The sequence below is a fragment of the Quercus robur genome, chromosome 8 (assembly GCF_932294415.1).
Source record: "Quercus robur chromosome 8, dhQueRobu3.1, whole genome shotgun sequence".
Lineage (NCBI taxonomy): Eukaryota > Viridiplantae > Streptophyta > Magnoliopsida > Fagales > Fagaceae > Quercus > Quercus robur.
Window position 1 is genome coordinate 23,440,823 of NC_065541.1, and position 23,788 is coordinate 23,464,610.

The 23,788-nt window shown below is 34.7% G+C and overlaps 1 protein-coding gene across 1 annotated transcript; it reads left to right on the forward strand.

The window, feature by feature from the left end:
* Positions 1–2,077: 2,077 nt before the first annotated feature.
* LOC126695029 (uncharacterized) lies at positions 2,078–8,955 on the forward strand. The gene is made up of 10 exons (XM_050391633.1): positions 2,078–2,499; positions 3,628–3,710; positions 4,048–4,179; positions 4,273–4,346; positions 4,438–4,543; positions 5,857–5,925; positions 6,244–6,308; positions 6,403–6,501; positions 8,363–8,462; positions 8,559–8,955. Exons 1-10 carry the CDS (start codon positions 2,328–2,330, stop codon positions 8,619–8,621), a joined length of 963 nt encoding a protein of 320 aa, XP_050247590.1. The 5' UTR covers positions 2,078–2,327; the 3' UTR covers positions 8,622–8,955.
* Positions 8,956–23,788: the final 14,833 nt, after the last annotated feature.

Genomic DNA, 23,788 nt, shown 5'->3' on the forward strand with positions numbered 1-23,788 from the left:
GTGCTAATCACTATTTGATCGGAACGACCAAACACGAAGGGCCCACAGTAAAGTGTTGAAGTGGCAAGATCTGACTAACTGGACTGTGTTTGGTTCCCATAAAATATTTTCTGGAAATGCTATTTCCGGGAAAGGAAAATATTTTCAAGTGTTTGGTTGCATTATGAAAATTGTTGTAGAAAATATTTTCATGTGTTTGGTTCTATTCTGAAAAAGCTATTTTCCTACAAATTTTTCACATTTTCTCAGCTATTTTCTCAGCATCCAAACAAATTTTATTACAGAAAATTTCAAAATCATAGCCAAATCCCAATCCACTAAACAAATCACAGCCAAATACCCATCACTTGCAACCACCAACAACAACCCACAACCACCGAAATTTATACCCACCACCGAAACAACACCACACCATCGAAACTCCAATTCAACCCACGGCAGCAAACTCCGGCAATCAAAAGCCACAACCGACGGCAAGCAAGCAAAACCCACCACCCACACCACCACAACAACAACAAAAATCAAAATCACACAGAAATCAAAATCACAAAGAGAGAGAGAGATCGATTCGTGGGTTTCCGGCGAAGTCGAAGGCTCTGGGTCGAAGGCTCTGGGTCAAAGATCGGTGGGTCGAAGGTTCTGGCTCTGGGTCGAAGGCTCTAGGTTCGTGACGTGATCTGGGTTCGTCGGCTGTTGAGGTCTAAAAAAGGGTCATAGTGAAATAAGCCCAAAAAAAAAGAACAAGTCAAGCCCAAAAGGAAAATTCAAGCTAAGCCCAAAGTAATAGATACGGGAGACCCATGAGGGAATAAAAGAAAGGCCTGGAGGATCCTGAAGCCCAGAAAAAAAAAGAAGCATCCAAAAAAAAGAGGACCACGGCAAAGTATAAGAAGCAAGGATCCTCAGGAACCATCAATAAGCACGGATCCCTTCAGGCACAAAGAAAAAGGAAGAATGGGACAGATCGATAGAAAGAAGACAGAAGAAGAAAACAAGAAATAAAAGCAAAACGCGAGCGACCTCTCATGGCACAGACAGAAAAGGCCTCGGGGAACCAGGACAGGGAAGAAGAATGATAACAAACGACTTTCAAAAATGGCAGAACAGGATTCCGCCCAAATAGGAAAAAAGGGGAAAAGTGGAAGACGTCAGAAATGGGGATGCCGAGAAGGGCATACCTCAGCACGTCCCAAAGAAGATGGCCAACCAGGAACTTTCAAAAGAATCAGAGCTGAAAGAAGGAAAGAATGAGAAAAAACGGAAAAGGGACTTACCGAGACGATGGGAACAGGACATGCTCTGTTTGCAAAAGAGTAAAACAGGGGAACCAACGGTTCCCCGGGAAGACCAAAAAACTCCATTATAAAAGGAGGGGATCGGTTGTGAAGAAGGGGCAGCGAAAAAAAAGAAAGAAACACAAGAAAGAAGAAATTCTCCAGGAAAAACTATCAGAAAATCTGTGCAGAAAGGAAAATACTAAGGGAAAAACAAGTATTGCTTCCCGGTATCCTGTAAAAGCCACTATTGCACATACTCGGATTCAACAAGAATCAAACTTTGCAAGTTTTGAAGGTTGAAATAGTCATTCAAGACTGCAATTTTTGAGCTTGATTGAACCTTGTATCACGTCCTAATGAGCTTTCTGTAATCAAACAGATAATGTATTAATGAAACATTGCTTCATATTTCCCATAATCCCCACAGCACTAATTTTTATCGCTTTGCTAATCCTGTTTCTTTCCTTCTGAATTTACCTTGTTAATTTTTGGCACTCTTCGATATCCTTGTTTGTCATTTTCTTTATATTGTCAGGAGTATTTTCTACATCCACTTGATTCTTAAACAGCTCGTTAGCTGCGGTGAGTCAAGGCCCGGTCCACCAAATCCTCCTTTTCATTTAGGCCCGGAATCCTTGGGCCTGAGTGTCACGAAAAAGGTACCCTCACACCGGCAAAGTCGAAGATTGGTTCGTGGGTTCGTGGCGCGAAGTCTCTAGGTCGTCGGCGAAATCGAAGGCTTGTGGGTCGCCGGCGATGGGCTCTCTCTTCTTCCTCTCTCTCTTTGCGCGCGGGCGCGATCTCACTCTCTCTCTCTCTCTCTCTTTGTTTTCCGGAAAATGATATTTGAAGGTAAAATAAAAACAAAAATCATTTTACACCTAACACTAAAGTCAACTGAAAAGCATTTCTGGAAAAGCCTATTTTCAAAGCCAACCAAACAGCCTATTTTACGAAAAATGATTTCTTGAAACCATTTACACCCAAAACAAGCGACCCTGAATGTAAATTGAATTGGAGTGACAATTTATTCTTCTGCGAACATCGGCCATGGCTGCCATTGGCTTGGCAGCTCCATGGGTTCTAAGACGTGCAACTTGTGCTCTAGCTCTTGCTCGCTCTCATCATAGACTTGGTATCAACAAAAACAACATCATCATCAAGCTCTCTCATTACAAAGTCCTCCGCTCTTTTACTCTCACTCATCCTCTCACTTCTTCAGGTGCGCACTGTGGCTTTGCTGTCCTGTGCTATACTCTTTATTAGTATGATTTGTGGTAAAATTATGTGATTTTCGAACACCCATTTGGCTGAATAGTTGAAACACGTAATTTATTGTACATTGCGTTGCACACTAAATTTATGTGAATATTGGTGGCATAGTCTTAAGTTACCATGTATTTTAAATCCTATCTATGCTAATAGTAAGAATAATCATAATTATTGTATTTTCGTTGGAAACGCATTTGAAGTTTAAGTATGTTAGTTATCCTCATGAATTGTAAAACGGTATTACTGAACAAGGTGAATTGACAAAATGGTAGCATGGTGTTTGATAAAAAGCCTGACTTATAGATTTTTTTTTTTTTTGGGTTCAAAATCAGCAAATTCAAGCTGAAACGAGAAAATGAACCCTATATTGTGACAACTGGTTATATGTTGTAGTTTCTGAATGCTTGAAGCTGCAAGGGCTTTCTTGTTTTAAAAGCTTGACTCATCTCTGCTTGCCAAGGAGTGCATTTATTGTTTAATGTGCTAAGCTGAAGGTTTAAGTATCAAGCTTATATAGAAAAGCCAATCCTGGTAACACCAGCCTTAGTTCAGGACAATACCTACCAACAGAAATTTGTATAAATAAACAATGAGGCAGTTAGGAATAAAAATCCAACTGCTTTGATGAAATTTGTCCCTTGGCAGGCCTAGATAGCACTGCCCAGCATACCACCAAGAACCTTATACACTTTTATGTACTGGGGTAACTTACAAAGAGTTTCTAGCATATCCAGAAATCCATATCAAGGAATATTGCATGTCAAATATTTGGAAGTACTGATAAGTTTATTATATTTTGCAAAAAACCCAGCTTCTCAACAACAATTAAATTAGTGCAAACCTTATCCTTTGAACATTTTTATGATTGATGTGTGGCTAAGGCCTCATTGTTAACCTGTGTGCTTGAATACTTTCGAGGTGATAAAATTAGGCAAAACTTTCTTTATTACTTCTGTACTTGAAAAGCTTTTAATTTTGTTCTCTTAGGTTCAATGGTTTTTAGATTATAAGTTTGTTTGTTATTTTTTCCTGAATAATGTGATGATTATTTTAACATTTTTGATGCTCTGTGATATAGCTTCAGAAATATGCCACTTAGCACAAGCCATAAAGGGTGAAGAGAAAAGTGCTAATGAAGAAGTGAAACATATTCTTGAAATGGTATTTACCTTTAATAAATACATCATACAATCCTAGTGTTTCTAATGGAGACGTCTAGGGTTCAAATCCCCTTTCCCCCAACCATCGAATTGTCAAAAGAAAAAAAGAAAAAAAAAAAACATCATACAACATCTGCCTTCATTTCCCTTTGAAGGGCATCTGCTTTTTATTTTTAATTTTTCTGTTTTTCCTTTTTAATTTTTTATCTTCTGTAGAAAGGACAATAATGTTAAAAATATATAAATAAAAATTTGCATTAATACAGAATTCAATGGATTGAGTCAGTCATGAAATAAAGCCTAATTTAATTTCTCCATTTCTTTTGCATTTATTATAGGCTAGACGAGCATCATCAAGAAGAGAAGTTCTTCACACAAATTTTCTTACTCCACCAGTGCTCAAGGAGTCAATGCTGGCATTGGAAAAACTATCTGACATTAGAGCAGTTGCTCAGGGAGGTTACCCACAGGTTAAAATGGATTAGTTCTACTTTTATGTATATACGTACATTTTTCATCTTCTCTACAGATTGAGGTATCTTTCAAATTATAAAATGTTCTAGGCTGAGCGATGCCGGATTTCTATTGGACATCCAGATGTCCTGACAAGTGATCCAGATGTAATTGCAGCATTGAGGTAAGCTATATTGTAGCTCCACCATTTTTTCTCCACCATGTAAGTTAATTGAAGCCTTTGCTTAAATTATGTTTTATGGATACTTTTCCAGTGTCACAGGAAACTTTGGGTTTCAACCTTGTTCTCATGGTGACTTCCTTGGTGCAATTCTTAATAAAGGGATTGCCAGGGAGAAACTCGGGGATATTATCTTGCAGGTATCATTTGAATTTTCATTTGGGATACTATTTTGCTTTTCTACTAGTTGGGAAGGTTTGCGTATGGAACTGCACTATTTGAATTTCAACTACATTGCACCATGAAGAAGGCTTAGCTCATTTCCAAGCCCCTTCCCTCCCCTCCCCTCCCCCTCCATTTCTAATATTTGAACATAAAAACTTAGCCCAGCCTCAACACTCCCTTCACCAATGGGGGCTAGGCTAAATCCACTTGTATGGAGAAGTCTAATTATAATTCCTTTCGAAGATAACTTTTCATTTGGATGAGAGTGATAGTGGGTTTTATGGTTTTTATATCTTACTCTCTTGTATACTTACTTTTCAAAAGAAAAAATCCTTTTAAAAACTAATTTTATAATCAATCTCAAGTTATGTTTGTACTGCCGAAATAGCTTGGACACATTAAAGGAGCCATGGTCATGCCCCCGTCGTGATGGACATGTTTGACTTGCTTTGGTAATTTATATCATATGAGCCGTGGACAGTTTGAGAAAACTTTTTTTCTATGCCAGAAACAGATGTAATTCTAACATGTATGTGTGTGTGTGTGTGTGAGAGAGAGAGAGAGAGAGAGAAAGAGAGAGAGTAAACTATGATAACATTGGCAATGTGATAAAAATAAAGGGGTTATAGATACATATGCTGTCATGTACTCACCAGATTTATAAAAGTTTGCCATGTCAGGGTTTCTATAATGTCAAGTCTGTGTCTCATGGCTGCACACTGGTACTTACAAAAGGAAAAAAGAAATAAGAAAAAAAAAGTTGAAAATTTTCATGTCTTAAGTGGCATTTGTAGCTTATAGGGATCTGAGCACTTTTGGAAAGTAGGAGAGTTTGCAAATTGAACATGAGATATATTTTTACTAGGTATTCTAAATAACAAGACATTTGAGATGGGAATTAATAATTTGATGGCTCTCAATTGGGACATTTCATTGTATGACACTTGTATTCCTTATTGTTCTGGATGTATACAAGGTTGATGGGTTGTTTGTTGGCTGCAGAAATCACTTTATAACTCTCAGCTGGGACTCCATTTCTTTTCTTCTTTTCCTTTCTTTTTGATTGATCATATTCCCTTTTCCAAATTGGGCGGTAGAATCATCTCCAATATTCAAAACCCAGTTGGTTTTGGACAAAAGAAAAACTACATCTACTTGTCTTAGTTTTTCTTTCTTTTTTTAATCTTTTTATAATAGCTAGTCATCTCCCAATGGTGGGATAAAGGGCTTTGTTGAGTGGAGTTTGACCTTTGCTTTCTTTTTTTCTTGTTAAATTTTCACTGCTCAGGGAGAGAAGGGAGCTCAAATAATTATTGTTCCAGAACTTGTTGACTTTATTATATTGTCATTAGACAAGGTACTGTTACTTCATCTCTACTGCTTTTCTGGGACTACTTTTTCATTATCAGTAAACATCCAATTTGAAAAAGAATATTATTATTTTCTATTTATTTTTGTCTTTTAGGACTCATCTTAATTAGAATTGATATGCTTGTCACCTGAGTTTAGATAAATTGGTTCTGGAATTTATAGCATTAGAAGTTATGTTTTACCTTTATATTATGACATTCCTCAAAAGATTTGAATATAGAATGGGCTATAGCCACTGGACTTGAAAACAAAGAAGTACTTAGTTGCATACTACTTGTGTTTGTGATTTCTTTTCTTCTTGCAGGTTGGTAATGTTCCAGTCTCTTGCACGAAGATACCATTGATCTCTCTTGATTATGAAGCACCTAGGTTGCCAGTCATTATCTTGATAATCTTTCTTTTTTCAGTTTCTAAATAATTTTCCTCTAGCATAGAATCAAGCTTAGTTTTCTTCTCTTGACAGGACCCAAACATTTAAAACTGTAGAAGCATCTCTAAGGGTTGATGCTCTGGCTAGTGCAGGATTTAAGATTTCACGATCAAAACTTGTTGACTCGGTCAGGTACCACCTTCTTCATTAATGCAAGCTGTCACTTGAATATACTGTTATCTCTATGTTTTGACATTTTCTGGCATCTTGTATATTACTTTTTTTAAAGGGATTCTTGTGTTGTTGGTTTGCTGCTTAGTGGGCTGTGATCTTTTATTTGACTTACATACTGAATTCCTTGCCTAAACCGATTCAGACCTGACAAAGTGTTACTAAAACTAGTTGGGGTTGTCTTTTTTTTTTTTCTTTTTTCACTTTATCTTTACTGGGCCATATATTTTGCTAAATCATACACAGTTAGGTCTGTTCTCAGAGTGTTGTAGCATAATCAATCATTTTGGTGACATGTCTTATGGTTGTCTATTCTTTCACATCACTGAATCATCCTGCCAGCCTTTCTCCTATCTTTTACGCAACTATTGCCCCCCATGACTTCCATCTTTTTGGTTAGTCTGTGTTAGATTCTACTCAAATTGGGTGTTTTCACATGGTTACTAATCATTTCAGTCTTAAGATGATCTTCACTTTCAATGCATCTATTAAATCAATTGGAAGCTTATGACAGTTTATGTCATGTTAAATGTTGTTCATATATGAATGGCATGTATGAAGGGAGTAGCATCAATGCATCAGCACATTTTCATTGTCAGAATCAACCACATTGTCTTAAGAATTTCAATTTATAAAAAAATGTCCACTTATATAGACATTAAAATTATGACTGTCTTCTTGTGGTTCTGATAAAGGCTTTCATGCACAGATATTTTTATGGGCTTTATATGTTGAAAACATTTATTAATAATTTTCTTTATGCTTTCCGCTCTTTAAATATCCCCCAAACTGGTTTTCAATCTCTTTCCCTTCCAGAATTATGCTCACTATGACAACTAGCAAATATTATTTCTTACTAAAGCACGGGTGCGGACGCGGCGTGCGGTGGTCATCTGTTTCAGCCGGAAAAATCATACCACCCTCTTCATCGTCTCTTTCTTCTGCATTGCATTTCTTCTTCTTCTTCTTTGTGTTCTACAAATAAGCTTCTGGCATTATTGTTTTCATCTTCTTTGTTTTCTCTCTTTTTAATTTCTTAGTTTGTGTGCCCCACATGACCTGGTCAGTACTTAATACTGAGTGAAGTGAAGGGTTGAAAGACTAGTGCCTAGTGGGTTTTATTGTTTCCCCCACATACCAACCACGTGGCCAATAACTTTTGTTTTTCAATTTTTTTTTTAAAGAATTTAATGGGTTTCCGTTTTTTTACCTTTCTTTTATTTTTTTATTTTTTTGTTTTAAATGGTAGTAGGTAGTATATATTATTATCATTATGAGGGCTAATATATTTTTTTGAAGGCTAACATATTTTTATTCTTAAAAAAAGATTAATATATTAAATTATGATATGGATTTATAAAGACTTTATTATCTATATTATACTATTGTTCTTAAATTGGTATATGTTTACCATTATATAAAAAAAAAAATATGTTCCTTTAAAAATATATATATATATATATATATGTTTAGGTATATATAGAAAATATAAATAAAAATATTTTTAATAATTTATTAATAAACATATCCTACCACACCCTATTTTTTCAAAAATTACCGTGTTGCCACACTGCACCTGCACCTACACCCAAACCTGAATCCGCACCCGTACTTCTTAAATAGCAATATCTCCTAGTACAATATTTTTTATAGTAGCTGGATATGGTCCTGTTTAAGGAAATTAATTTTTCATCGTCCACCTTAGATTTGTAGCAATCTGTTTGGCCCCTTTTTTTTTTTTTTTTTAACTGAAATACAGTAGCTTCTAGCCTTATATAAGGATAGAAGTATATGCATTTGAAAGTTCTCAATCTGTGTGTAGTAAGGGGGAGCTGCGTATCAATTGGATTCCTGTTTCTAAAAACAACACTACACTCAAGACTGGTGATATTGTCTCCGTTAGTGGAAGAGGAAGATTAAAGGTGAGTAGTTAAATTCAAATGAAACCACTGGCCAACGGAATGGCTTTTTAAGTATATAGGCTGGTGTTTTGGATCTTATAATTTACTTTGATTCAGATAGGAGAAATAAGGTCTACACGGAAGGGAAAATTTGAGGTCGAGCTCATTCGATATCTATAGCATGAGGTAACATTCTCAGATCATTCATGGAACTGGTTGTTTCCGTACAAGTGACTTGTTATCCGCCCCCAAACTGGGAATTCTGATCCTTAAGAGCGGTCTAAAACCAGAAGCTGCATCAAGTTTAAACACTATTTGCTAGCTTGAATGTCAACCTATGGTGGGGGAAGGCTGAGGGATAATGAAAACAAATTGTATTTGTTAATATTGACTATCATAATAATATTTTTTTTTCCAAAAAAAAAAAAAAAAAAAAAAAAGAAGAAGACATCCTTGCCTCATAAAGATGGTACTTGGTACAATGAACTAACGCTCCGTTTGTTTCGATGGAAAACCTTGTGTAAAGATAGTTTTTCGTGTTTTCCAATGTTTAGTAGCATAATAAAAAATAAAAATAAAAATAAAATAAAATAAAATAAACTATCTTTGGTCAACATAAAAAGTATGATTTATTTTTAGAGATTGTTTTCCACTAAATTTTTTTGGAAAATAACTCTATCTTAAAGCAAACCAAATAAAGGAAGTTAAGTTGTTTTTCAACTCATTTAAAGTTACTACCAAACATTGAAAAATGAGATAGTTTTATTGAAAATGATTCATTTTCTAGAAAACATCATTGTTGAACCAAACATAGCGTAAGGTTGCAATTGGGTGGGAAAGATAATGGAGACTTCCTAGCATTAATAGGGCAGGGAAAGTTAACAGGTTCGTCAGGAATAACTGTTGGATGTCAACATATATATCGAAGAGAGATCAAATTACATTAGATGACCTATAAAATGTAGAGAAAAAGGCAAATTTTCTAGAAAATCAAGTGCCTAAGTTCCTACAATATTAAGAAAACCAGAATATGGAGGTTTTGCAGAGAAAAGAAGAACTTTTTGGAAAATTGAATTTCTTATTCACAGATGATCTAATTGTAAAATACAAAGCAATTCACTATTCATACTACAAGATGAATCAATGCAAAATATCCTAAACTAGCGCAGTTTTCCTGATTCTAACAGAATTTAGCTACAGAAATAACAAACTTTCAACTACAACCAATAACCTTAAGTCACGTGTCCCACTCACAACAAACTTGACTCTTTAAATTAAACGACTCTATTTTCATCCTTTACTTCCTCTAAATGATACCGTTTCTTTTCTGTCTTTGTACCACTGCTCTGTTTCCTTGGCTCTATCTTAACACTTCTCCTCAAGTCCTGAACTACTGATTGTTCAGTGACTTGAAGTTGTGAATCAAACTTAACCCTTTTAGGAACAAAGACGTCTTTAAGACCAAGTCTGCGTGCCAACCTAGTAAAAGCTGAAATGCCCAATGCCTTAGTAAAAATGTTAGCAACTTGTGAATTACTAGCCACATGAAAAGTTTTGATTTTCCCTTCTGTGTAGATTATTATTATTATTATTTGGGTAAAATAGCACACAAGCCCGAGTAGAAAGCAAGGATCCTAGGCCCAATGCTTTCTGTTTTAGGGACTGGGCTTGGTTCACCGCAGCTAAGTTGGGTTGATTTCAAACTAAGTTGTGCATAAAGCACGGATCCTACAACACATACATACTAACACACAGAAAACATATACGTATTGTACAACAAGGACAGTAAAGAAGTGATATAAGAGAAGAAAAAATGAAATAAACGTTAGGGATCCTTAGGATGATATGGAATGTTTCATTATTTTCTTAAGTTTTTTAATCCATCATGCTCACTAGGATATGTTACAAGGTCCAAATAAGTTCAAAAATTACAGATTTAGATGACTCTGCAGGCCTCTAAGAGTTGCAAAGTTTGAATCCCTTTGAATCCAAGTGTTTTTCTAGTGGCTGTTTCAAGATCTCGAACGGTGTTTTCCCTCTCTTTTCTCTTTTTCAATTCTTATAGACTTTTCTCAATGATCTTTTCCTCTGATTCACTGTTGTTGAATGCCTTTCACTATTAGTTGTCCCTCATTTTATAGTGTCATTCTAGGGTTTTCGGTGTACCATTGATTCCCCTTATTTGCTACTCTGGGTACCAAAACCAATGTTGTGTCAGTAACATTGGTGACTAGCCCTTTTCTTATTTTCTCACTATTTCCTTCTTTTGAGGTTCCCTCTTCAAAAGCCCCTAACTGACTTTTCTGTTCTAGGGGGTTCTAAAGGGCTAACCTTTAATCTTTCTTTTTCTAAAACTTCTAGATATCACATTTTCAGACCTACCTTTTGGCTGCTTTTCTTTTTGTCATTTTTCCTAAATGGGCGGATTCCCTTTCATCAGACTGAAAGATCCCCAGCTACCTTCCTTCATGGTCCATCTTTCTGGCTGATGGGACACATCTGCTCTCATTCTTTGTGCTCCTGGGCATGCTTCCTTGAGTTGTCTCAATCCTAATCTGGCCTTGCTGCATAAGATCCCAGGCTTCTAGGAATCCCCAGGTATCCTAGTTCAGTTTTCTCTCTGGGTTCCCCCAGCGATTTTCTCCCTTAAAGGCTGGGCTAAACTTCTTCTTTCTTTGTTTCGTAAGGTCCAATGTTTGCCCCATGCGCTTGGGCCCCTTTCTATTGACTTTTAATGGATTTGGGTCTTGCCTTTTCATTGAAAGCCCAAGTGGCCCTTGGATTTCAATCTTTTTGTATTGTTTTGGGCTTTGGTACAATATTGTGATATTTTGGACCTTAACACCTTCTTGAATTTTCTCTCTCACCAGGTGACAATCAACTTCAATGTGCTTTGTTTCTCGTGGAATACAAGGTTAGCTACTATATGCAATGCAGCTTGATTATCACAAAAAACCATAGTTGGTTTCGGATGACAAACTCTTAAATCCTTAAGCAATTGTAGAACCCAAGTGATTTCATAAGCCACTATTGTCATGGCTCTATATTCAGCCTCAGCTGATGATCTAGAGACCACACTTTGCTTCTTTGACCTCCAAGAAATTAGGGAACCTCCAATGAACACACTATAGCCAGTCAAGGACCTCCTAGTATCTGGGCAGCCAGCCTAATCTGCATCACAATATGATTTTATCTGTAAATCTGAACTGTTGGAGGAGTAAAGACCTTTACTAGGTGAGGCCTTAATGTATTGAAGCACCTTATTCATTGCCAACATGTGAGGTTCCCTAGGTTGAACAAGAAATTGGCTCAGCCTATGTACAACATAAATGATGTTCTACCTAGTCAGTGTCAAATACTTCAATCTTCCTATAAGTCTTCTATACTGACTTGGGTCTACTAGAGGAGCACCTTCATACTTTGATAGTCTCAAATTATGTTCCTTAGGCAACTTGCTAGGTTTGCAGCCCAAATAACCAATATCTTTGAGTATTTCCAATGCATATTTCCTTTGGTTTATGCTAAGTCCTTTATCAGTCCTTGCCACTTCAAGACCAAGAAAATACCTTAATGAGCCAAGGTCCTTAATGCCAAACTTTCTGTCAAGAACCTATCTCAATTCCTTCACACAATCTGGATTGTTGCTTGTCAACAAAATGTCATCCACATACACTAATAAGATGGTAAATGAAGATTCTTGTGAATGTGTGAAAAGTGAATAATCAACCTTTGATTGCACAAAACCCAAGCTCAAGATGGTTGTGGAAAACTTCTCAAACCATTGCCTAGAAGCCTACTTCAATCCATATAAGCTCTTGTTCAATTTGCACACCAAGTTCTCCACCTTGCTGTGAAAACTAAGTGATAAAGACATGTATACTTCCTCAGCCAAATCATCATGTAAGAAGGCATTGTTTACATCCAATTAATGTAAAAACCAACCTTTCACAGCAGCCAAGACTAATACCATTCAAACAGAAACAGATTTAGCTACAGGGGAAAAGGTTTCAGAATAATCCAGCCCTTCCTTTTGTGTGTACCCCTTAGCAACAAGACAAGCCTTATGTCTTTCAATGGTCCCTCAGGGTTGTACTTGATCCTGTACACCTATTTGCATCCAATAAGAACCTTCCCAAAGGGTAAAGAGTGAGTGTCCATGTATTATTCTGCTCTAAAGCAACAATCTCCTTATCCATTACTGCTCTCCACTCTGCAAATTTCACTGCTTAATAAAAATGAGCAGGTTCTGCAGGTGTAGTAGTAACAGACATGACAAAGGAGTGAAAAGTGCTACCAAGATTCTCATAACTGAGATGATCTGAAATATCATAAGGTGACCCTGGTGAAGGCTTCGAAACCACTGTCTTACAAGAGTAATATGTGAGATATGCAGGTGGATGGTGAGGTCTGGTTGACCTTTTAGGAACAACAAGTGAACAGGATGTAGGAATAGGATCAATATCAATGGAAGTGGAAGGAGGAAGATCAATGGAACAAGAAGTATCAGAAGTAGGAGAAGAAAGAAATATTAGGTGAAGTAGGAACAACATTAACTAAATCAAGTTGGTGAGGTACAGATGGAGTGGTATGTAAAGTAGAAGCGGGGGATTCATAAGAAGATCTAGATGGAAATGGAGTATGTTCACCAATAGAATTAGAATGAGGAAAACAAAATCAACAATGTGAGAAGGTAAAGAGGAAGAATTTTGAGCAAAAGGATATATATTCTTATAAAAAACTATATCCCTAGAGATGAGAATAGAATTAGAGTCAAGGTTCAAAACTTTGTAACCTTTGATACCATGGGGATAGCCTAAGAAAACACATTTTCTAGCTCTTGATGCAAATTTGTGTCTATTATAAAGCTAAGTAGAAATAAAACAAAGACAACCAAAACATCTCAAGTGAGCAAAAGAAGGAGGCTTATTGAAAAGCATTTCAAAAGGGGTTTTGTTATGCAGAATTTTAGAAGGTGTCCTATTGATTAAGTACATTGCAGTCAAAACACAATCATCGCAATATGACAAAGGAATTTGAAACTGAAACATCAAAGCTCTAGCAACATTAAGAATATGTTGATTCTTCTTTTCAGCAATGAGATTTTGCTGTGGTGTGTTAACATAGGTCAATTGATGCAAAATGCCTTTGCTCTTAAAGAAATTTTGTAAGCAAAACTCAATCCCATTGTCACTTCTGATGCATTTAATTTTCTTTCAAATTGTCCACCATACTAGCAAATTGAGGAATTAAGAATTCAGTTTCAGATTTGTTTTTAAGCAAAAACACCCAAGCACATCTAGAAAAATCATCAACAATAGTTAAGAAATATTTGTAACCTTCATTAGTTGCAGTAAAAAAAGATCCCCACAAGTCACAATGTACAAGTTCAAAAGGCGAAACAGAAACATGCTCACTTACGGGAAAAGTAAGCTTCTTTTACTTAGCAAAATGACAAATATCACAACATTGTGACTTATTTTTAGAAACAAAAGGTACAAATTTATTCAACAAAAGCATCTTTGAAAAGGAAGGATGACCCAAACGTGTATGCCACAAATCTGAGGAAATGGAAGATGAATGTGGAGTAGCAAGAGCTGAAAAGGATGCATGTTGTGGAAAATTTTGCATCAGATATAGGCCTTTGCTTTCTCTACTTAGACCAATCATGCTCCAATGAGCCAGGTCCTGGATAAAACAGCATTTTCCAAGAAAAATTAAACAGCAAAAATATGCTTTTGTAAGCTAATTAACATAAATCAAATTGAAACTAAATTATGGCACACAAAGCACATCAATAAGAGTTAATGTGGATGAAATCCTAATTGTCCCTATGTGTGTAACCATGGCTTGCTCCCCATTAGGCAATGATACATAAGTTTGAACAACAGAAGTAATTGTGGTTAATTGAGTCATTGAATGAACCATATGGTCAGTGGCTCTTGTGTCTATGATCCAATTACTGGATTTATAGGCTTTTCTATCTACTAAATGAGTAGAGAAAATGGAGTGAGACATATTGGGAGGAATCCAAAAGGGATTACCTAAGAAATTATTAACAAAGTTGTTGGATGAAGAAGTATCAACAACTGTTGTCATCACAGTTGCAACTTGATGAGCAGGTGGTGTTCCAGAACTTGCACCAGCATTATCCTTAAGAATTGACATATATGATAGCAATTGTTCACATTGAGATTGTGAAATAGGACATTGAAGTGGTTGTGATGAGGATGCCTAAAACTGTGGAGTAAAATTCTGTGAAGGAAAGACCATTGCATCAGGTTGCATACCAGAAGCATTAACACCTGATTGTGAAGCACCATAGGCACTACTCCCAGTGATGGAGCAATGTTGTGCTTGATCAAAAGAACCATCTGAGCCATCTGAATTTCTTGAATGAAAAACACTAGAAACCTAATTTGTCATAGAAGTATTCCCCTTTGGTTTATAACCCAAGGGATATCCAAGAAGTTTATAGCACTTGTTTGCTATGTGTCCAATCAAGCCATAGTAGGTGCTAACTAGTCTCTCTTTCTTAGAATTCCCCATTTTTCCTCCATTATAGCCTTGATTCTAAGTAGGACTAAAATTGGGGCTAAAATTAGGGTTACTACCATTAGTGGCATACAAGGCAGTAGGTTCAACCCTAACATTGATTCCATGACCTATGTTTCTGCGTTTCTCTTCTTGTAAAATCAAAGAGCAAACCTTGTTGATTGAAGGAAGGGGCTCAGCAACTAAAATTTGGCCAATGATGTGATCATAACTATCATTCAATCCCATCAAAAAAAAATGAAAAACATGCTCTTTCTATTGAATCTCAATTTGTATCTTATAAAAAACACAGGTGCAAACACAAGTGCAAGAAGCATAAGATTGATAATTCGTATATTCATCCCAGAGAGTTTTGAATCTAGGGAAGTAGGAACTCATAGAGATTGACCCAGAGTAAGATGAGAAATCTCCTTCTGCAACTCATAGAGCCTTGGTGAATTTCCTTGAGAGAAACGATCTTGTAGATCGATCCACAAATCTTGAGCAGTGTTGATATACCTCACACTTGAATGTCCTTGCTAAGAGAATTGACTAACCATGAAAGAACCGTGGTATTGCATCTGCACCAAGAATTATACAGTGGCGAAGTAACCTCTGGTTTGAATATTGCTCCATTGATGAACACAAATTTGTTCCTAGCACTCAAGGCCAAGAACACAGATCTGGTCCAAGTAGCATAATTCTCTGGACCTATAAAAGCTTGTGAAGAGAGAATGATCCCTGGATTCTTTGCAACAGGGAGAAAGTATGGATTGTTGGCTGATTCATCTGCCATGGAAGAATTCAAGGTATTTTGAGTGGATGATTCTACTAGTTGAAGAGTAGTAGTGTTAGGATCAAAAGCCATTGTTGGAGTTTCAAGCTCTAATACCATATTAAGAAAACCAGAGTATGGAGGTTTTGCAAAGAAAAGAAGAAGAAGAACTTTTTGGAAAATTGAATTTCTTATTCACAAATGATCTAACTGAAAAATACAAAGCAATTCACTATTTATACTACAAGATTAATCAATGCAAAATATCCTAAACTAGTGCGGGAAAACCTACTGATTCTAACAAAATTTGGCTATAGAAATAACAAACTTTCAACTACAACCAATAACCTTAAGCCACGTGTCCCACTCACAACAGACTTGACTCTTTAAATTAAACGACTCCGTTTTCATCCTTTACTTCCTCTAAACAATGCCGTTTCTCTTGTCTTTGTACCACTGCTCTGTTTCCTTGACTTTGTCTTAACATACAAAGTAATCATGGTTAGGCCAAGAGGATGCAATATCTTCAAAAGCAGTATGATTGTTTCCTATACTCAAGGATTTTTTTTTTTTTTTTTTTAAAATTGGACTGCGCTGGATGGCTAACCTACGAGGGTAAAAATATGAGGAAGACAATTACAAAAAGTAAATTATAACACTTAAAAGAAATTGTACATTTTATTATATTTATATAATATATATAATAATTGCATAAGAGGTAAGTTTCATGTGGCTTGAGAAAAGCGCTAGCTACATATTCTGAACTTACAAAAGAATTAGTCGGGTTGAGAATTTTCTCATAATCACCTATAAACCCAAAATTAACCCAACAACCAACTGAGATGGGACTTAACACATGTCCACAAGACATAAACTTATTGGAATTTTACTTATTAATGTGAATATCATCACGTATTTATTTGGGTCATATACTATACGATATCACTTATGCTACAAACTCTTGGTCTCAAGACTCTCAACATCAACCACTTGTATCCTAATACACAACCTAATAGGAACAAACAAATTATATAACTAAGAATTTGACTTGTAATGAATGTAATCAAAGTATTTATTTCGACTCTGATGTGCCAAGTGCCTCCATACCTTCGTTTTTATACGAATTTAAAAGCTTTTCAGGTTTTGGAATCTTATTTTAAAACCGTACTTTGAAAAACCTTTTGAATCACTTTGAAAACAGTTTGAGCATCAAAATTCAAGTACTTTGATCATAAAATAACACTAATCTAATTAGTTTTACAAGGTCAAAACATAAGCCCTAATTTTCAAGAAAATCTAGAAATCAAAACCCTAATCTCATTAGAACTTTTTTTTTCTTTGAAGGATTTTAATTGGGGTTTTGTTAAACATGATTTTACAATTGAATTCTCATAAAAACAGTTTTTGAAAACAATCAATTAATCAATTAACAAATCAAAAATTAATCAAGAATGTTCTCAAAAAAAAAAAAAAAAAAAATCAAGAGCAAACAAGATTTATGTGATCAATCAAGCATTCAAAAAATAGCCAAACGCAACAACCCAAAAATACAAAAATCAAACTCAACCGAAGTGAAACTACTGAGGATTTAACAAAAGAAATTCTAACAAAATTTCTATACAACTTTTTTCCCGAAAAATCAACTCCATAAAGTCAACCATAGTTCTATTAATCTTTGTACAAAAATTTAATTCAACCAAATACACAAATTCAAATAAATATACAACCAAAAAAATCCATCACTTTCCTAGCAACCAATCAAATTTTCTTTACCCTTTCATAATTTTCCCACTGACCAAACAACTTCAAAATCAAATTTCTTAAGTATCAACTACAAAAGAGACGCAACAAATGGCTAAACTTCAAAGTCCTTGTAATTTCTGTGACATTCGAAGAGAGGCCAACAAGGTTTCCTACCATCTATTTGATGAATCTCTACAAATCCATCTCAGTTGCTCCAAGGGTGTCTCTGTCTTCATTCTCTCCCATAAATAAGCCTCGATCTTGTTGAAATAGTTGAAGATTAGAAGGAGGAGAGGATCGAGAAGATGGTCTAAGAGCATCTCCAGCAGATTAGCCAAATTTTTGTATTGTTTGAACAATGAACAGTGACATTTAGCTTTTACCTACCTACATTTTCAAATACACTTTCCAACAAGTTCTCTATCTTTTTTTCCATCTTATTTAAATATTATTTCTTCATTCATTCTTTATTCACTATTTATTATTTTTTTTTAACAACTACACATCTTCCAACATTTTTTTATTCAATGCCTGATTATTATAATAGAAAAAAACATTTGAAGAAAGAATAGTAAAAGCTACAGTATTCTCTATTTGTAGAGAAGCACTATAGCAAAGCTAATCTAAAAAATGGAGATGGTGAATTTGTTGGAGTGTGAATGGAGTGTGAACAGTGGTGTTTTTGCTCCAAAAAATAGATATAGAGCATCTATTGGAGATACTCTAAGCGGTCAATGTAGGATTGTTCACGGTGGATTTTCTAGGTCAAATATGACATTATCAGTTGTGAGATTTTGGTTTTGTGGATGGGTCTGAATCTAAAAATGAAACTGTATGTAGACAATTCAAAACACTGTATGATTCCTAGAAAGCGAGTTATGGGAGGAGAGATTAAAACAAAGTAAGAAGGAGAAGATGGTTGAAATGACATCCAATAGATCATTTACATTGAGATGAGCTTGATGAATAGGTTGAAATATAAAAATTTCCAACTTTTCTTGCAATTTCATTTTCTTCTAAGTTTAATTTTTTTTTGTTTTTGGATTGTTGTGTTTGGCTGCGCAGAAAGTGCAAAAAAAGGCTTGAAATATTTTAAAAAAAACTTTTCCTTTCAAATTTTTTGTTTTATTTTTTTTATGTGGCTTTTTATTATTCTTAAAGCTTTTTAAGTAGAAATTATTATTTTATTTGCTACATGTATGCCAATAGTGTACACTATTTGCCATGTAAACATTTTACGTAAATGAGTTAATAATAGAGGCTAACTTTTTTTTGAGAAGGAACAATAAGGATAACTTGATATGAAGCTAAACATAACAAAGACAATATTAACTTCTAGGTAAATTCCAATAAATTATCCTAAGGTATGGGGCACATCTTAAAGTTAAAAAAAATAACCAATTTAATCCTCAACACAAATGGTGTGAATGCTTGCCGTTACTCGAATCTGTCTCTCTCTACTATCTCACTTGAATTTCTCTTTTTCTCTCAATTTTTTTTTTTTTCATTTGCTTGTTCGAATCTGACTCTCTCTTTCTTCTCTTTTCTTTTTCCTAATCTCACCTGACTCTTTCTTTCTCTCTTAATCTTCTTTTCTTGGCTATTTGAATCTTGCTGATGATGGATCCTCTTTCTTTCTCATCTCTCTATTTTGTGATGGAGATCTTTTGGGGGTGGGTCAATAGTTTTCTATAGGTTAAGGGTGATTGGGTTTACTGGATTTGGGTTTGGCCAACATGGGTATTAGGAGTTTGATATTTGCTTGGGGGCTTGATGGGAACTTTGTGGTGGAGTTAGTTGATTGGTGTTATTGGGTTTTCCTGAGTTTCATTGTAGAGGAGAAAAATGTTTTTTTTTTTCTTTTCTTTTTTTAAGGAGCTTTTGCTTTTGCTTTTGCTTTTCTCGGCTGCCAAATGCTAATTGGTGGAGATGTGACTTTTTCTATTGATTTTCTCAACTTTTCTCTTTGATTTTCTCGGCTGCCAAACTCTACATGGAGGAGATGTGACTTTTTCTATAGCTTTTTCCTTTTTCCGTTGCCCAAATAAAAAGGGTTGGTTGATCTATTAAGAGAGATACTACGTCCACAATATTTTTACAACAAATCACAGGTAGTTAGTTGTTATTGGTTCAAATTTGAAACTAACACTAAAATTACTTTTTTGCCCTAACAATAACAACCAGTAACAACCTGCCACTTAAGATTTGTTGTAAAAATGTTGTGAAAATATTATGGACTTATCATTTCTCATTAAGAAAAGGGTGGGGTTGATTTTCTCTGATTTTCTCAACTATCAAACGCAAAGTAGCAAAGTAATTAACTTTCAAAAAAATTATTTTATGAAAAAAAACCAAAGAAAAGCTTTGTTTGTGTTGTTGATTTTAAGAAGAAAAAGGAGAAAAATTCAAAGAATGAATCTTTGGGTCAATGACGGATTATTCAAAAAATTTCAGATTTATACATGCAAAGGAAAAGAGAGTTGGTGAGATTAGGGGGAAAAAAAAAATTAGAGGAAGAGAGAGAGTAGATCTGAGTTTCAATTTGGTTTTGTGAAAATATTGTTATTAATGGAAAAAATTAACTCCATTTGTGTTAAAGGATTAAATTGGTCATTTAAAAAAAATGTTGGATGTGTTTGACATTATTTCAAATCTCAGGGTAGTTTACTGGATTTTATCCTAATTTCTACCAATATGTATAAAACAAATTAAGAGTATAGAAACAAAATGATATTTTATATTTTATAATATAAACAATAGTTTTTTCCAATATCTAAGTATTGGATTATTGGATTTTATATGTATGCTGAATTGATTAGTTAAAAATATTTCTCATCTTTTGGAATATAGGTAATTGCTGAAATAATAGCTTAAAAAATGAATGGGACATACTAAATAGATGATGGATAAAATTTGTGTTTGCAGGATATAATGCCGTAATTGCACCAAATTTCATGATTCGATATGCATGTCATTTACGTTTCAATTAAACAAATTTTCCATCTAAACCCAGCGATGAATCTCAAATGTCCAAATCTTTACACCAAAAAAAAAAAAAAAAGGGAAAAAAAAAAAAAAAAAAAGGAGAGACTGGGCCGCACTGTCTAAAGACTCTAAACACGCTGCTTTGCAACATATATAGTTACTAGTAAATAGTATTTTTAACCATTATTAAAAAAGAAAAAATGCGTGGCTATCTTAAAAAAGTTCACTTGATTTTAAAATTTATTTTTATAAATATATGTTATACTCTTATTGTATTAGAAGTTTTTTTTTTCATACATAATTTTTTTTTTGAGAAACAATTTTTTTCTATTCTTGTGTAACAAAAAAATTTCATCAATTAAATTAATTCTTTATTATTTTATTTTATTTTTTAGGGTAAATTTCACTAACTACCCCTGAGGTTTGAAGTAATACCAAGCAGGTCCACAACTTCTCAAAACTAACCAATTTGGTCCAAAGTACAACTTAATCTCTAAATAGAGTTAACAGACGTTATTTTTTAACTCCCTTCTTTCTCTTCTCCTTCCTGACCCAAACCACCACCGTGACCACCACCAAAACTTAGACGGCAATACACCCAACCACCAAAACCGATTGGTGTATAGCCCCAAGCACCACTCGTTGAGACCAAAACCACCGCCTCACCGCCATCGTCACAAATCCCACCACCACAAACCAAAACCATAAATAAGAGCCCAACCACCAAAGATTTACAGTCACAGCCACCCAAATCAAACCAATTCAAAAACCCACGGCCAAACCAAACCAAGTTCAGCCACCCAAACCACTAAACCCACGCACCACCACCGTTGAAACCAAATTTGTCATTATCGACACCATGAGATGGCCCCACCACAAGATCAGTGTCATCGTCCCTTGAAGAATGCTTGCCCAAACAACTCAAGGTTCACATACATAGAAAATACCCACAAACCACAGTTCCCATACACAGAAAATACCCACAAACCCAAACTCAAGGTTCACAAACCCCACCCCAGAAACACCAGAAAATTCAACAAAACCCACCTCTTCTCAAACCCAAACCCATAATCAATGAGACCCACAAACAAAAAACCACCATCACCAACTCAAAAAAGATCCAACCCACGCAGAAAATACCAAATCAAACCTTGCAACCGAGATTCACCACCGAGATTCGAACTCCACTGAAGCTGCTAAAGAAAGTTAGATCACCTGCCTGTGCCCACATCCCTGGCAAAAAGTGACATCACTGACTGGATCGGCGAGTCAGAGGCAGCTCATACGTGGCACTCCTTGCTCACGGAGCGGCATATCGGAAAAAAAAAATCAAGAAGAAAAAGCCCATTTTGCAACTTTCTGCTGTGGGTCTCGCCGATTATGTCTCGGTGGTTATATTGGTGATTTGAGACTTGAGAGAGAAGAGAGCTTTGAGGCAGAGAGGAGAAGAGAGGAGAAGTTTGGGTCAGAGAGGAGAAGAGAGAGATGGGAGAGTTAAAAAATAACGTCTGTTAAGTCTTGAGTAGTTGTGGACCTGCTTGGTATTACCCCAAACCTCAGGGGTAGTTAGTGAAATTTACCCTATTTTTTATCTATCCATTTTAGATATATATAAAAATGCATTAGGTAAATTAAATACAATGACATATAATAAAAATAAACTCATATATTGACACTCTTAGCAGTGGCAGCTCTAGGAATATAACAAAAATAAACTCCTACAATGACATATAACAAAAATTTCCTCCCAATTACACTCTTAGCAGTGGTGGTTCTAGGAATATTTTCTAGGGTGGTCATTAAGAAATTTAAATTAGACAAAATTTAATTAAAAAAGAGCTTCATATATTGACCCAAAAAAAACATGCACACACACTCACACAAATACATAAAGTTTTACAATTTCTTTCTACAAATTTTTTTATTTTTATTTTGAAAATTTTGCATGATAGTCTCATTACCAATGTTGCAAGTTACATTTCTATCAAAATTTTAGTTAGATAAAAATTTTCTTGGGATTTTTTTTTTTTTTTTTTTGTAAAGATCTAATATATTGTGAAGGGGACTAAAGTTTTAAGGAAAAAATTTGACTACAAACTTAATTATACCCTAAGGCTCTCATCAAATAAATTAACATGATCAATTTTGAAAATCTAATTGTTGAATTGCATGTTCTTAAATTTCTATGTTCTTAAAACACATGTTAAATTTTATGTCAATCGTATGTTATTTACTTTTGATCCATAAATTTATTTTTTATGAATAATTTTAGACTACAAAAACTCGAAATTTAAAGATTTGATTGATGACATAGCTATTAATCTTTGATCTTCTTGAAATTTTGCAAATATGAAGGATATATATAAGAAGAAAATGTATTATATTTGTGGATTTGTCAAAATTCACATAATATATATATATATATATATCGAGTAGAGTTATAGTCTTAGTTTACAACTAAGTTTGTTACCAAATTGTCCAAAATTTAATTATGTTGGGCTTAAAAAAATTTAGGGTGGTCACAAATATTTTTTAAGGATCGATTAAAAAATCATAGATTTTTAAAATTTATATATAATAAAAAAAAAAAATCGGGTCAAGGTGGTCCTATGACCACCTTGAAGTGAATGTAGGGCTGCCAGTGACTCTTAGTAGAATTTTTGTGTTAACTACTTAACTATAGCAATCCATCTTAAACTAGGATATCTGCTCTTTACACACTAAATTATAAACTTGTAATTAACTAATCATCACCCAAATTGTAATAAATTTTACAATTTGCACCCTATAGTTCATTTTTTTAATGCTAGGTCACAATTTCATCATGCAATATTTTTTTGAAAGGATCATGCAATATTTTATATCAATAGTTTGTCAATTATTTACTAACAAATAGTCAAATACCAATTCCGTGTGCTTGCCACAAATAGCGGCATACCCAATTTTTGGAGGGTTTCATGGGGGTAGATCCCCATTAAAAGAAAAATAAAAATAAAAATAAAAACAAAAATAAAAACAGAAAATATTTACTATATTTAATAAAATTTATATTACATCTTGCGTCTCTTGCCTACGAATTGATGTTGTTGGCATCAAACTTAATTTGGTTATTATTACCATGTAAATCAATGCTTGGTGCCTATATATGCCAGCAATGTTATTTGCATGGAAAAACACACACACAACTTATCTCCACCCTTAAGTTGACAGTAGCAGCACAAGATATAAACTTTGTAGATTTAATATCTGTGCATATATATAGCATTAGACAAAAAATATACACAATCACATTGCCTTTGTATAAGGTGATCGG

Excerpts from the sequence above, each read along its gene's own strand:
- LOC126695029 (XM_050391633.1), top strand. The coding sequence starts at position 2,328 with ATGGCTGCCATTGGCTTGGCAGCTCCATGGGTTCTAAGACGTGCAACT. Across the intron at positions 3,711-4,047 it reads TGAAACATATTCTTGAAATG|GCTAGACGAGCATCATCAAG; the intron begins GTATTTACCTTT and ends CATTTATTATAG. Across the intron at positions 5,926-6,243 it reads TTATATTGTCATTAGACAAG|GTTGGTAATGTTCCAGTCTC; the intron begins GTACTGTTACTT and ends TTCTTCTTGCAG.